Below are 16,126 nucleotides of genomic sequence, written 5' to 3'. Positions count from 1 at the left end.
TCAAAACACTCCCTCACCACAGTGCTGGTTTTTCAAATGCTTTAAGTAAGTGAAATTGAGGAGGAATTTGACTTTATGCTACTAATAAATCCCGGAGCACGTTTTTCAGTACTTGCAGATTTCTGGAGTTGCTGGCGTATCAGGTGCTCTGCAGATCAGCAAGCACGTCAGAGTTCACTGAACCCTAAAGGAGACAAGTAATCTACTTAGGTTTTTTCTGACTTCATGTAGAACTTCTAGTTTGTAATATATTGAAAATAGCTTTCTTTAATTGTGTTGCATTTCTGTTTTAATCCATCCAACAGCAGAATACTTACACAGAGTAGAATGTGTATATCTTGTCCAGTGTGTGGAACTGTATGTTTTGCTTAATGAGTTTGTGCTTGTACAAGACCTGATTATGACCCCCAAAAGAGTACCATTGTGGGAAGGACTTAAGTCAAAACCTGGGTTAAGACAAGCTCCAGGTACTGTATCTGCCTGTTTCTCTCCTTATCATGTGGCTATCTGCTAAATATTAGTATTGTATTTAAGGTACAGCACCTGTTCCAGGAACCCTACTTCAGAAGCTGGAGGAGTCTGCAGACTTTTCAGGGGTTGTACCTGGTGGTTGGAGAGGATGTTTGATTAGGTTTTAAAGAGGGGTGTGATGTGGATTATACACAAATAATGCAGTTATGTTGCTGGTTAGCAGTAAAATGAGTAATAAATTTAGAAATTAAGGAAGCCTGTTGGTCTTGTTTTAAATAGAAAAAGTTTGGCAAAGCTTTTTTCTTTTTTTTAAAATTAATCGCAGTTACTAAAGCAAATAAATTACCTTAACGTTTTCTAGATATCAAATACAAACTATCTCAAATGTTCCCTGTTGGCTGCAACATCAGGCAGTATTGGAGGGAATTACTATGTTTGGCTTAAAATACAAGAATCAAAACCCAAGGTAATATACTCCCAAGTTGTTGTATGACATATACATTAGTTATATGTCATGCAATGACTTGTACATTATTTATAAGACCAGTTAGTAAATGTGGTTTTGCTTAGTGTTAGTGTCTTGGCATGAGTTTCCATACTTAATCTGTTTTTTTGTCTATAACCTGTTTTCAGTAGTAAGTTCATGGAGACTATCTTTCCATGGCCTTAATGAGTCATCTTGAATATGAGATTAGAAAGTGCTGTATAACACAAACTAAAATAGGATTAGTCAAGTGTTCTATTTATGCTTTGACTACTATTCAGGAAATTTATTTCTTCCTCATGCTGGATAGTCTGTGTTTGAAGTTTGCATCATATTATTGTCTAGAGATACTGTAAAATGCTGTGGTTATGGGAACAGTAAGGTGGTGAATTAATTGTTCAGTTAGTTTTGAATATCTTAAACTTCCTAGGAAACAGGTACAGAGTTGTTAGAAGTGGAATAAAATACCCATAAAGAAATAACAGTCATAATGTCTTATTATGTTGGTGCCTAACATGTGCCACATCTTGCTCATGTCTACTGAAAGAGGAACAAATATGAGCATCTAACTTTCTTGGAAGATAAACTGGAGGGTGATGCAACCACATGTATAACCTACCTATGTGTAGCTTTACTTTTAAGAAAATGTACCTGACGTAATGCACCTCTCTAATATACCTTTGTTGATATCTCTGTAAAGTGTCTTAGGAGAAAGGGGTCTGAAGAAATTGGTGACTTTAATGATCTGTGTTTTTTGGACTTGACCTGTAGCATGAAAAAGACAGTAATTTGTATATTGCTGAGCAGTGCAGGACAGCTGGGCCTTTGAAGATCAGGAGTAGAAGCTTGACTGCAGGGGAAAACCATGCTCATGAAGGTGGTTAAGTAGCCAAAATGCAGGACAAGAAAGGGGTGCTGATAATTAAGACTAAAAGGAGTATGTTCTTATGAAAGAGATCTTCTGGTAGGGAATGTTTATAAACACTGGTGGGTGGGGAGGGGCGGGTAAGAAGATAAAGCCAAGTGTGTTGACTGTAAATATATCCTCTTCCTCCAGATACTACTCTGTAATAGTACGTGGCGTTTTAGCCCTTTATTTTAAGCTGCTGTACTTACTCAGTATGCTTGGGTATATCTAATTAGACTGGCTAGGTCCTTTTTCAGAAACATTTTCCACACTGTCATTGACTAGGGCTTTTCTGCTGATCTTACAAGTGTTACTCTTGTCTTTTTATCTTCCACATTTATGGTACTGTGGAATCATTTTTTTTAAGATGTGCATGTAAGAATTCTATCTCTATGTGCTGCTTCCTGCATACAAGAGGATATGCTTGTGATGAACAGTTCAAAAGTATAAGGGGCTAAACTGCTCTAAACTAGCCAAGTAATTCTGTAGAACGCTGGCTGCTGGGTTGGTTAAGTTTCTAAATCTAATTAGCTGAGTAACTTAGTGCCAGTAATTTTAATAGGTGTCTTTTGCAAAAACTTCTGTTATGCAATCAGTTATGATTTCAGCAGAAGTGTTTGAAGTATGCAGTATTGGTTAGTGGGCTGTGAGGATGGATGGAATGTTATTTCTCCTGGATGAGGACTTAAGGTAAGGTGCTCCTGATGCACTACTTGGTTCCGAGTAATTGAAAAGAAGAGTAAGTTTGTCACTGCTGTTCAAGTTTTGGAAACAATCATGCTTCTGTAATGAAGGGTTTGAGACTAATGGAAGAAAATGATGAAAGGGATTGCTGAGTTTCTAGTATTGCCGAGTATTTAGATTCTTTGGTTTGGTTAATTGATGTGACTTAAATACTTTTGTTAAACTCTGTACCAAAATGGTGCTAAAGTCCTTTCTGGGGGGGTCATGTAAGTAGAGTGAGGATGAAGACAAAGCTCAGAGGAAAAATAAGGAAGCCAGAATGGCTCAGTGTGTAACTCGTACTGTGTAAATTGCTTTGAAATCAGTAACTCCTGATGCCAGTGCCCTTAAAATGCAAAAGGGAATAGAAACACTTGCGTGTTATGTAGATCTCTACTGAAACCTTGTTACTCTTGTTAGTATGTGACTTACTTTAAAATGTAAACTGCCAAAATCCAGAAGCTTTAGGAGATGCCAGATGGAGAAGAAATAGCATTTCAGTGATTGTATTTACTAATAAGTATATTATTCTTTGGAATGAGACTGAAATGCAATTTTTGCGTTATTTGAAATTCATATGGAAAATAGGAACTGTTCTAAGGACTGTGGAACCTGATTCAGATACTTGTGTAACACTGTTTTTCTATTTTGGTTTGGATGATCTGATCCCCCATGTTATTTAAGCTTTTCAGTTGCTGCACAAAAGAACCTTACATCACATTCCAGCATCAAAACAAGCTGTTAAATTCTCTTGTTTGTACTAATAGTTTTTGTCCTCTAAAGGTTAATATAATCAGTTCAAATAATTAGCTGTGTAATAGAAAGCCTACTTAATAATTAAAAAAATCCCAACACCTGAGGTTTAATGCATGGAAGTCCTAGCTGTGAAGGGAGATGGACAAGCAAATCTTTTCCTTAACTTTTTAATTGATACTTGATCATGCAATGCTGCATAGATCTAGGAAAAGGATTCTTAAGGTATTTAGCATTTATGATATGATAGTTATTTCTGTGCTGTATCTAGGCAGGATTAATTTCAAAGCCTTTGACAAAATGCTTATTACTTCTAGATATTTGGAACCCATTTTTCCCTGGAGAAAAAAGAAGAATGACGTAGCCAGGGAAGAATTTTCTGTTGGAATTTTACTCATAGCCATCTAAAAATTCATTCAGATTTTTTACTGCAACTGCTTATTTATGTTTCTTTTTTTTTTTGTCTGAATGGCTCTCCAAGGGAATGTTAGGAAGAAGGGGAAATGTGAACTGCCATGGTTTGACAGAGAATTGATTATATTAGTTCTTTGAACCTCTCATCTATCTGTTGCACCAGTGAACTCCCAAAATGGTAATCTGGATACCTTCCTTTTGAGGATTTTGATTTTTCATAACTTTGACTTTTGTTTGACTGGTTTCTGAAACTTTTTATATCCTTAAGGTTTTTAATAATGTAGCTTTAGCTGAAAACTTATACGTACTTGAAGAGGTTTTATTGAAGCCAATGGGTTTATTCATGAATCGTGTTACATCTCTTCAACTCTATTTGCAGTATAGTGTTTTCTTTATTATTAATGTGACTTAGTTTGTAAAAACTAGAACAGACATCATAGCTTTAAAAATATCTAAATCATTGATGTTTAAAACCTTACCTCATAATATGTAATATAGAAATATAATATGAAATGCCTGTGATAATTTCAAAGTCTTTGGCCCAGTTTAAATAAATCACTGTCTTTAAAGGGTCCCAAATGACTGTAAGCGTTTACTTGACAACCAGGGAGGAGCAATTTAGTCTCCTTAATTCTGCTTATGAATTTGAGTTAATACAACTCAACACTTAAAACCAAACCAACCCATCCAACCAAAAAAACTCATGCCAATATTCATGCTTCAAGAGAGGTTACATTATTTGCTTTCTTGCTCTTTTGGTTTATTTAGTAGTCTTGGCATGTATTCTCCTCAAAAGCAATGTGTCCCAAAGCATCCTGATGAAAATCTCTTGAAGTCACTAAAAAAATAGCGTCCCTGAATATTACTTGCTATCTCTGCTCTTTTTGGAACTGGCTCTTTGAAGCTTCTGTTTCTTTTCACACATTCTTTTTTTCACGTCTTTTGGTGTTTCCTGGGTTAAGTCATACAGATAGATAAAAGAAAATTCACATATTTTCTGTAGCTGTCTCTTGGCTTTTCAGTTTAAAAACAAGTAGGTATAAATTAAAAAAATATAGTTATTGCACAGATTCAGGTCTGTATCAGTTGGAGAAGAATTTACCATTACTAAACATTTTACACTCTTGAAACTAAAATTTTAAGTGCAAGCTTTTTATGTGATGCCCTAGTTTTGCTGTATATAGATTTTTAGTTACGAATCAATAATAGACTGTTCCCGTCAGTGCAGGTCTGGTATATTGCCTGGAAGAGGTTCTTGACAAATAGAGAAAGGCTTGCCCTAAATTGGGAAATATCAAATTGTGACACGTGTAAACAAGAAAGTTTACCGATTTGATAATGAGGTGTCAGAATATGTTAAATATAGTTACTTAATGGCCTTGTGGCAAATTGTGCTTCACTGAATATGTATTAGCTCCTGTAAAGAAAAAGCCTGCTTTTCCAAAAATTAGCATACAGGTCTCTTAAATGCAGCTTCTGTTATCCATAATGAAGTACAAGTACTATTGCTACGCACCTTTTAAAAAATGGGCAGGAAGAGGGGAAGGTACTCTGTTAGTTGCTAGTCCTGCTTGCTTCTGAGTCTCAGAACTTGGTACACTGGAACATCTCACAGCTTACTATTCCTTTTGTAGCTTGTTACTCCTTTCTGCTGGCTGACCCTGCTTTGAGCAGTGGGGTTGGACTAGGTGGTCTCCAGAGATCCCTTCCAACACTCAGCTAGTCAGTGCTCTTGTGAGAAATTCAATACACTTCTCTAAATTATTCTTTTAAGTTATATTACTTATGCAGCGATGAAACATGACAGCTTGTTTGGTGATGCTATTTTTTTTTTAGAAGAAATTAACATAAAAATTGAGACCTATGATGGTAAAACAGGAACTGAAGGTGGTGCTTCACTAAAACAGAGGTAATGTTCTTCCTGTATCACAGAAGTGAAACTGAGAACCTTAACTATCTTAGGTTAATGTGTAGACTGCAAGCCTGACATATATTAGTCCTCTTAAGCTTGCAGTTAATTCTTATTTCTCTAGAACACTTTTAACTTATTCCTGACACACCTGCATTTGATTTATATAATTTTTTTTTTCCCCTAGAAACATTTTTCAAGAAACTTGATGTAGATACTACTCTAAATTCCAATGGCTGGCTTGTTTCAAACAGCTTCCTTCCTTCCTAAGGTCCCTTTAACTGTGTTGGCTGTCTGTATCTTTGCCTTCCTCCCTGATCTGTTCATTTGCTTTCTTTGAAGGCTTCAGACGGAATGTTTGGGAAGGGGAAGAGAAAGGAAGTGTGGTGAATTCACTGTTGTATTTTATCTCTGTTAAGCTCACAGTTCTGGCACTGTTTGTTGTCTGTATTTAGTTTATTCTGATGCATTATGTGATTGCCAGGTTGACTTACAAAAGTAGTAAGTCTTAGCAAGCTATAGAATTTGTGTACAGTTTTGTATCTTAAGTGGTACTATGGTGAATACTTATTTTTAATGAATTTAATTTTCCACTACACTGTGGTTTGAGAGAGTGAACATCTGGTGCTCTGTAAAGTAAAATTTCTAGAAGGACCATAAGGAAACTTACTGTTCCTTCTGCGATATCTAACTAATGCTTGCCTGTTTTGCCCTTTGTGGCTTGAAAGACATACCATGTCCCTCTTTCTGGCTCCTTCAGTCTTGGAATCGACAATGCGATCAGCAAAGCTGCCTTGAGTTCAATCCTTTGGGATTGAGGGATTTTTTTTTTTTGTTATGCATATTTTTGGGGAGACCTAAGGAAAGAAAAAGTCCTAGTTTTGTTCTTATGTTCTGAATTCCTTTTCACTGGTGCTTGTAGAGGAGAACAGAAGCTTGAAGTAAAGACCAAAGGTTTGACAGAGTATCGCAGGAGAACCTGCTGACATGCTGTTGTCCAACTTGTTTGCCAACTCTTCCACTTTTCGTGGTATGCTGTTACTCCGTTGCTTTGGGCAGCAGCCTACAAGCTTCTGGACGGCTGTCAACCTGTGCAGGCTCTGAAACTCCTTCTAGAGGAAGCAGCCACTAGGTAGACCGTCACAGAAGTGGAGAGGCGTATCAGTTGGACTTGTGGTATGCATCTCAGTAAGTCTCAAGGGATCACTAGACCTAATGAGGTACTTTAGACCTATTGTTTCCAGATATTCTAGCATTGGAAAGTTTCTGTTCATCGCTTTCCTGTCCTCATTTTGTGTCTTCTGAACTAGTAGAGAATGTGGTGTAAGTGCATAATGGAGTGAAAATAACATGCTCAGACTTTAGTTATACTAGTAATTCAGAACTTGTTAGGTTTTTTGTGGTTTTGCTTTGGCCAGTGAGCAGACCAGAGTGGGTGTATTGGAGCCAAGAAAATGGGATATGCTTTGGAATCCTTGTTCAGATTTATTCAAACTGTTTGGTTTTTTTTTTTCTCCTGTTTGTTGAATTGCTAAATGGCTTTGGTAGACAACTCAGGGCAAAACAAAGGTGGAGGAATTGGCAACTGCATGTTGTTCTTCAAACACCCTGTCTTGAGCCTGATGATTACCTTTTAATGAACTTCAGTGAAACTTTTTCAAAAAGCTAGGATGTTAAGTATTAAATGAAACAGGAGAGAAAAGATATCTTCAAGTCTGTCTTCCCCTTGCCAGGTCCTGTATTTTGGGGTCTGATTCTATCACCATGACAACGGGAGTTTCACACATGATAAGCCTGGTTTCCTATGATACATTTTAAAGATATATTAGTATTATGGCTGAGAAACTGCCAATATTTCAAATGTCATCCTGAATGTACCTTGCTGAAAATGGAAGCAAGTCTAAGGATAAAGCCAGCATGAGAAACAAACCAGTGATTGTCGCCTCCTAATTGAGTTAAATTACCTGACAAATCAGACTCTAAATTTTTTTCTGAGGTTGTAAACTGTCTGAAAAGTGTAGGAAGGTGCTTTTTTACATACACAGCGTGGGAACTGGGGAAAGCTCAGCAAAACTGCATAAAGAGTTCTATTGCATTTCTGCTGCAGTCTTAGGTTGAGAACTCCCAAACTCTTGTTTTCAAGTAACCTTTTAGCTAAGCTTTTTTTATGTTGAATTCTTTCTAAGAGAGTATGCACTGCTTTTCATAAATGTGGTTTTGCTGCTATGGAAATATTTTGAACTTTGGTTTGGGTTAGATAAACCAAAAATAAGGTAATATATAGTGAAGGGCATTTGTTCCTCCCTGACCCCAGAGGATTGGAAGAAACATTTTTTTCTAGAGTAGTTCTCTTGTACTTTTGACTCATCTGTTGCATTCCATTTTATTGCAGCTTCATGTTCTAATAAAGCTCCTTTGGTTTTAGTTGATTCTTTATTTCATGCTGTCTCTTGGATGGTATTTATTCTAGCACAGACTAGTCTTACTTCATAATTTTCTAAAATGCACTTGTATTGATGGTCTCAAAGGAATAATGCTCCTGAAGCTGAGCCAAGGATACTTGAAACTGGGCACTCAAAACCATTTGCAGTTGGAGAACACTTTCAAAACATTCGTCCGTGCTTTGGTTGGTTAAAAGTGAAGGGTTTTTTAAAATGTTGGGTGCTTAAAAACTGGCAACTTAATGTTCTTCTTCCCCAATACAGGCAATTAAAAAAAAGTGGGGAAGAACAATTGTATCTATTGCAAAATATTCTTGACAGAACCTAATTTTTTCTAAATGCATGATTGCCAGCTCTGGTAATTGCTAATGTGTGCATTGATCATCCAAAAAAAATGCACGTACAAATTACAAGTTAAAACTGCATTAAAATGTCAAGCTGTATATTAACTGATCAAGCTGTTTGAAATACAGCACAAATAAGAATGTGTATTGGTTCTAAGTTTTGAAGACTGAAAGTTGTCTTTCTGAGAATTCCCCTACTTTGATCGTTTAAACCGTGGTAATCTGATTTTTCGAAATTTCCACTGTAAATTGTTGTGCTTTTTATTTGTTTTAGTGTGAGCCTCTGTTAGAAAAGCTTTGGTTTCAGGGTTTAATACCTGTGATGCCTTTTAACTTTTTTGCACAGTGATGCCAAACATTTTGATACTGTCCTTCATACAGCCTAAAATAGTAAAATGAAACTTGTAACAAAAAATGTTTTGCCAGCTTTGCATATTATTTAGAAGGCTACATTTTAATATTAGCAGCTCTCTTGTCAAGCATAGCAATCACTGCTTTTAATAAATGTTCTCACTGATAGATGTTGTATGATATTAGAATGGCTCTTATATATTTGGCAAATAAGGTAGTGTTGAACAAACTGCATTTGAACAGTGTTTAAAAACAAAGCAAAAACCATATAGGCTTGCATCAGATTGTGAAAGAAAAGCTGAATTGTGCTTAAAAATAGTGTGGCTGATGCAATAGTCAGGCTAATGTTGAAGCCGAAGTATTATACCCATAACATTGGCTCCAGTCCTGCCAGTGGCTTCATAAATGAAGAAAGTTAATGCTGCAAGAGCGTTCCAGTCAGTGGAGTTCATTCCAGTCAGTGGTTCTGCTACAGGGGGAGTGTAGGATGTCGGAACCAACCTTAGAAGAATTGACTTTCAAGTCTGTTTTCTTCCCCTCCCTGGGTATTTTTGTTTGAGAAGCAAACAAAAAGTTCCATGAGTACTGGAGCTAAAAAAAAAAAAAAATAGGGGGGCTGTGTGTAGGGCTTCTAGTGGTTTCTATCAGAAGTCTCCTTGACCGTGGCACTGCAGTTATCCTTTTGCTATTGCCATGCTGCTCTTCCCTTTGCCCCAATAATTTAAGTTCTTCTACCTCTTTCCTCTGTCTTCCCCACTGTAGTTTCCCTTTTGCTTTATGTCTTTTGGCTTGCTGGCTGCCTGAAAAAAAACCAGGCTGGTCTGCTGCTCTCTCAGCTTGGGATGTGCTACCTGGGTAGCTGGTTGTTGTCCATCAGAACGAGTAATGTTGGGGATGCCTCTTGCCATCCCTTGCCTTGTGCTTGTGGAGGCAGAAATAGGGTCGTGCTCATCTACTCCATTGCTTTCATGACACCCCTATTCTGAGGTCTCAAACTGGATTTAAATTGAACAGTGGCTTCAGAGGTTGTTTTGTAGGGAACACGCAGCAGAAATACTTGGTTTGTCACGTTCTTTTGTTTTTGTTTTGAAGACCCAATCAAAATTGAGATAGAACTATGCGTAATGGCCACTGATCTTGTGGAGTCTGAGTGGTTTTATCACTGCAAGCCATTTAAGTGTAATAACTAGAAATTTGCAAGTTTTAAACTGTGTATGTAAACTAAAGAAATTTCTAGTAACTCTTGGTCATTTGCTAAACAAAATGAGTAATTCTAATAAAACAAGGAGATGAGTTTATTGTTATGATAGCTATGAGCCCGCCTTTCCTTTAACTTGTAGTTTTTTGTGTTTAATGTTAGCTGCAATTCTGAAGTGGATTGTTAAGCTTGGGAGAATTTGGCTTCCTCATAGTTAACTTGGGAGCCTCCCATTGAGTTGTGTACTTGAGTAGGCCGTGTAGAGATGGATTACTGATGTTCTTGTCCGTAGTGTTACGTTTTTACCTCAGATTAACTTTGTTTACACTATATTTTCATGCTCCAAATGAACATGTAGTCGTAGTTTAAATTTGCCTTGATGGATGGAAAACAGGTAGTCAGATGATACCGACTTCTGTAATAGCAAGCTGCTAAATAGACAAAATTTTTTTACATTAATGTTTAGGACACTGCTCAGAATATCCATTTGCTCTGATTTAAGTGATAAAGAAGAAGGAAGGAATATGTGTTGTGCTGCAGGAAAAGATGCGAAGTGGTTGTCTGTAGTGAGAAGAATGTTAGGATTTACATTTTGAACAATGTTAAGATTTATGTTTTGTCTCTTTACTTTCCTTTTGAAGTACTTATACTCTCTCAATAATGTCTTCTACCACTGTTTATTAAGTTGCAGTTAAAGACTCATCATATGTTTGCATACTTTTTTTAGTCTATACTAAGCATTATTTTACTAGAGTTAGAGCTCTAGATACTGTGGAGCTCAAAATCTGTACAGTCCAGTTAATTTCCTTAAGGCCGTGGTTATCATGGTTAAATTATTGGCTCTTTGCAAACAATCTGCCAGTGAACATCTGCTAACAGGTGTTCAAGTGATTCCACTGGAGTTGTGGAGTATCCCTTCCCCGTGTCGTCCTCCCCCCACAGTGCTCTCTGCCCCTGCCTTAGAGATGGGGAGCATCTTCCATATAGTTCCGTTGAATGCAGAATATATGTTTCATTGCATGTTTTTGTAAAGAACTGCAGTAGTATGGAAACACCCCTTTTTTCCGTCTACATACAAGGAGGAAAAAATTTAATGAATGAATGAAAATATTGAGTCATAATATCAAGATATATTGCTGGAAAAGCAAACTCTTGATTAGCATAAGCTTGAATATGCTGTATTTCTGAAGCCTGCATTCAATTCATGTGGAAAAAAAAGTTTTAATGCTGTATTCCAGTCTGCCATTTAGTGCTCACCCGAGTCCTTCCTATAGCTTCTCTCCAATAAAGTTGTGCAGTTGCCTATGCAGATACCACTAGAATGCATTTTATTGGGTACCATATATGATCCTTCTGTCATGTAGGCTGCTTAAATATATATGCATGCTTTATTTTATAAAACAGAATGAAAGAACTTGACTGGTAAATGACAATTCCCTGATGACTTGAAAAAAGGACGTTAAAAGATTGCTTGGACTAGGAATAGCAGACTGTTACAGTAAGTCGCATCTTGAAGTATGAAGTTGGCAGTTCTGTTTGAGGAATTGTTCTGCTGGACTGAAGTCTACAATAAAAATAGTTAGGAAATGAAAGAACAGGAAATTACTTGATGTTCACATGTAAAATTATATACATGAAGTAATACTCGATATAATGCTTGTCCAGCAAAAAAAGGAGGAAAAAAAGCAGTTACGCAATGTTAAATTCTGGTCTAGTTTGCAAAATTGTTATGGGGATTTTAGTTATGCAGATATTAAACTGTGAATTAAGCATCATTTAAAATTTGGGGAAGTAAGTATTTGGAAGAGTAACTACACTTAAAAACACCCTCATTCTCAGTTGAGTTTTATATAATGTAATGCTTAACTCTAGAGAATGGATTTTGAACACATGCCAACAGTGAAGGACTTCTACTTTGTTAGGCATCTGCGTTGCGGTTTTCTTTACATTGGCTATGTGAAGCTTTGTCACATGCACTATACTTTCCTTTTTGTATGTTTCAGTAAAGTAGAAGGTGGAGTTTGACTTAAGAGTGTCTTGAGAGTTTTCTAATATGAACTTTTTTGCATGTAGACGTAATGGCAGCATGGAATGCTTGTGATATTTTTTTACTTTTTTTGGTAGCTAGAAAGCCATTAAGTAGAAAATACAATAGTTTGCATATAATATACAGCTAAAACATGAACTTTAATGCAGATCTCTCTTGGTACTGCTGCAAACTAATTTTAGAATCTTGCCTTAAAAAGAAAATGTGATGGAAGGAAAAGAGCCTTGCTGGTCTTTTATAGGAGAGCTTATCTTAGGAACTTAAAGGCAGAAGCATTTTATTAAATATAACAGCTGTTTTGAGGAAACACTGGCCTTTACATTTTGGCACAGAAATCGGAAATCAGGCAACTAATTTCATGCTAAAAGAGTCATGTCAAGAATATCGCTGATGTATGTTGTTGTCAAACTTGCTTCAAAATAAACTGTGCATATTGTAGATACTAATCATACAGAAGTGTTCAGTAATGATTCAAACAGTGGTTTTTTTTTTTTTTTAAGAGGTTTTGTAGTGTCTTGTGTGTCTGCCTGAGTGTGTGGGAAGCTTTTCCCCCCCCCCCCCCTGCCCTGGATTGTGTTTATTTTTGTCAATGGAGTCTTGACTGGAAGGAAAGAGGGTCCTGTGAGATTCAATGTATGGTTAAACACTCTCCAACCCAGATCAGTCAGTGGGGTAAGTTTCTATTTTGGTATGGATGTTTGGTGTCTGTCTTTTTCCCTGTTCTGAATAATTTTGTAAAAGCAGTAAGCCTAGGCTAGAACTAGATCTTTGTGTTTTCATATGTATTTTTATGTATGACTTGATACTGTTTTTTTTCTTCTTACACGCAACCTAAACCAAGTGCTAATATTTCAACAGATACAGAATGACAGTCAAACACTGCACACTGGTATGCCTATGAAGAGGCACTGCCAAAGTTAATTGTCTCTAGTGCAAAAGCTGGGAGTTCTGACTGATCAAAGCAGGTAGGTGTGAAGGTGCTTGCATGGAGAGAAGATACAGGGACAACTCAATGCAAAGAGTTTTTCTTTAACAAAGCCAAATGATACATTTCAAATGGCCTTAACCTCAGTTGAGTTATGAACATTTTTATTATAAAACTTGAGGTGGTCTTATTCCAAGTGGTATTTGAGAGAATGACACAATTTTAATTTGATACTAAAATATGGGTGAATTTGAGGCACTAGGCTCTAAGGAAAGTTAAGTCAGCAAATCTTCAGAAAACATTTAACTAACTAATTAAAGACAGCATGTTTTGTGTGGTGGTAGCAGTACAAGATAATCCAGAATGCATTTTTTGTGTATTCTTAACACCTACAGGGTAAAAATAAAAAATCTAACTAATCTGAAACATAACTGACGACTGCACATGAGACTTTCTAAACTTGAATCTTGAACCTTAGAGTCAGACTACATATTGCAGAGGTATCATGGTGTGCTAGCGCATCATTTGCAAGTCATGAGTCTAAATTGGTTTCTGTCTCTGCTGTCACCAGCTTGTGTTAGACAAGAATAAGCCTTAGTTATATCACGCACTTCTTAGTGTTGGAGAACTAATACAGCTTACAGGAACATTTGACATCAGTTTGTGTCTCAGCAGTAACAGTTACTAGAAAACTCGGTCCAGCTTTGGCTGTAGAGTTCTTACCGCTACTGAAAATGCAGAAAGGATCAACCCTGTTGGTCAGGTTGCATGCTAAATTTGTAAGCTTTAGAGTCAGGAAGTTCTTTTAACATAAAACATGTAGAAGTTACTGTTTGATAACATAAAGTAACACAGTAAGTGCTCAATTCTGAAATGAATGTTTTGAGTACTTCCAAAGTAGAACTTCTTAAAACTGGTGACTTTAAAAAACCAAATCATTTGTTTAGCTTTTATTTTCCTGTGCATCCATGTTGCCCTTTACTAACATTAACCTATTAAAAAAAATATTTGAGTAAATACTGCGTGAAAGGGGCATTTTTGCTGTGTTTGAGTTCTACAGAGATCCCAAACACTAGAGGAAAGTCATGAAGGAGATGATCAAGGGTCAAAACCTACAGAGAAAAGTCTTGAGCTATTCTCACCCGAAAATTCAGTCTGGACCTTGCCCCACCCCCCAAAAAACCCCCAAATCACAGGCATCCAGTACAGTGTGGTTGTTGAACAGTACTGGAATCGCTCCTCTTAACATTGCTTATGTGTAGTATTTCACCTTCCAGGTTCTGCAGATAGACTGGCTGAAAGACCCTGACCAGAGAAGTGTAGGGAATTATGTGAAGATTGAGAACTTATTATGAAAAATGATGCTTTAAAAAAAAGTCCAAGAAATTCATGTAAGCTAATTGCATGTAAATGGAATTGGATTAAATCAAGCAAGCCATGTATTACGAGCTAAAAAGGAAAGTACAAAGACACTGTTAATATTAAACTACAGATTTTATGTAGTTTCTTCAAGGTATACATAAATACTGTAACGTTTGTTGCTATAGTTGGCTTTCTTAAGGAGGAAAAAAGTGAACAATCTGACATCATACAATGTCTTAGAAACACTGGTGTGTTTTGTTTTTTTTTTTGTTTTTTGTTTTTTTTTTTTTTTTTTTAAATATTGGCTCATGCACTCTGACCAGAAGCATAGAATTTCCCTAAGGCTGAATGAAGGTCTGTCTTTATGACAAATGTATATTAGGGCCAGTAAAGTCTGAAACTGATTTAAAATGTGGTTTAGTTGGGCCAAAAAAAGTTTGCTCTCAACTGTACTTGGCATACAAAGTTGACAAGAAACAAAAAGCGTGTTAATAAAATCGTCTTGCGATGTAAACAGTTTTAAAAATGAAAAGTAATTATAACATTGTTAAAGAAATGGGTATTTGTTAAATTCTGTAAAATTGATGCATCTATTAATGGGAATTACGTTTAAAAGGTAGTATTTTCTATAATCAACCAATCATTCAATTTTATAGCCCTAGCATTTTCCTGCTGTTACATATGCACGAAGAAATACTGTCTGTGTTTCTCAAATGGGTGTCGCTGTGACAGCTATATACAATTTTGGAGTTCTTTGTCATTCTGAGTTCAGAAAAGCCGTAGCTTTTTATCACTCCTAAACTGGCAATAGGAAGTGTCTTTCAGGGATTGGTACCTACACCAGTCTCGAGTAGGTATTGTCCAATGCCTTGTCTGATAATCTAGACAACGCTGTGGTCCTCTCTGGTTTTTAGTAGGCCTTTAGAGAAGTTGAGCACCAAACATTTCTGGAGAGAGGCCAGCTGCTTTAAAACAAATTCTGAAATTCAGAAAGTCAAGGTTCCTACCTTTCTATTTGTCTGCAAGTTTAGCTTTTAATGATGGGCTGCATGACACAATCTTTTAAAATCAACACTTTGATCAATGTTTTGCTGCATTTTCTTCATCTTGGGACTTGATAATGTTATCTGGTATAGCTGTTGTAATGCTCAATGAATTCTTCCCTTCTCTCTCATCAAGTCCCTTCCTCCCCTTCTCTCCAAAAAACCCCAAACTAGGAAGTTTGGAGAAAAGTAGTATTTTTTTCATAGTGTCAGTAGCTTGGAATTTAAGCAGTCAGCCTTACATCACTCCTGTTGATACTTTGATATGCATGTCATGTTGGTGCTAGTTTCCAAGAGAGAGATGCTTTACTAAAATTTGTTGTTCTTGTAATGTTTATTTTGAATAACAGTTCAACTGGATGCTGGTGCATAGATCCTGCAGTGGGTTTGCAGCCTGCACGTATTTCTAGAGGTATGACTAATGGCAGCAGGGCAACAACTACTTAACCTAGAACAAGTTTCATTTTAGGAACTGCAGATACTCCATATGGCTAGTTGCACTTTAAATCTAAAATAAATACATGATGCTTTAAAATTTAAGTTTGAGGGTTGAGAAATAGTTGATCTAGCTGCAGGTAACTTGAATCAGGTGTGGCAGTTTGTGTTTTGTTTATGTGTTCTTTCACCTGGATCCTGCAGCTGTTGGAGCTGCAGTATTAGAAATAAAAAAAAAAAAAAAAAAGTATTGTTGCTTATATTCTATACCACTTACCAAATACATAGATTCAGTTTTTTGCTTATTTTGCAGATGGTA

The 16,126-nt window shown here is 36.5% G+C and overlaps 1 protein-coding gene across 20 annotated transcripts in view; it reads left to right on the top strand.

Moving 5' to 3' along the window:
* TSC22D1 (TSC22 domain family member 1) overlaps positions 1–16,126 on the top strand; it is a 95,365-nt gene that overhangs the window by 19,757 nt on the left and 59,482 nt on the right. For 9 of the 20 annotated variants that reach the window (XR_007507925.1, XR_007507922.1, XR_007507921.1 and 6 more), the window contains exon 2: positions 15,723–15,784. The exons of 6 other annotated variants lie outside the window; for them this stretch is intronic. Coding sequence is in view for 3 of the 14 variants with exons in the window: in XM_049815769.1 (XP_049671726.1) it covers positions 15,723–15,784 (62 nt within the window). In the remaining 11 variants the exon portion in view is untranslated. 5 more of the 20 variants (XR_007507929.1, XR_007507928.1, XR_007507927.1 and 2 more) reach the window with 5 other exon arrangements.

Source organism: Accipiter gentilis, chromosome 13, assembly GCF_929443795.1.
Source record: "Accipiter gentilis chromosome 13, bAccGen1.1, whole genome shotgun sequence".
Classification (NCBI taxonomy): Eukaryota; Metazoa; Chordata; class Aves; order Accipitriformes; family Accipitridae; genus Astur; species Astur gentilis.
Note: the sequence above shows the minus strand (reverse complement) of the source record. Positions and strands in the feature narration are given on the sequence as shown.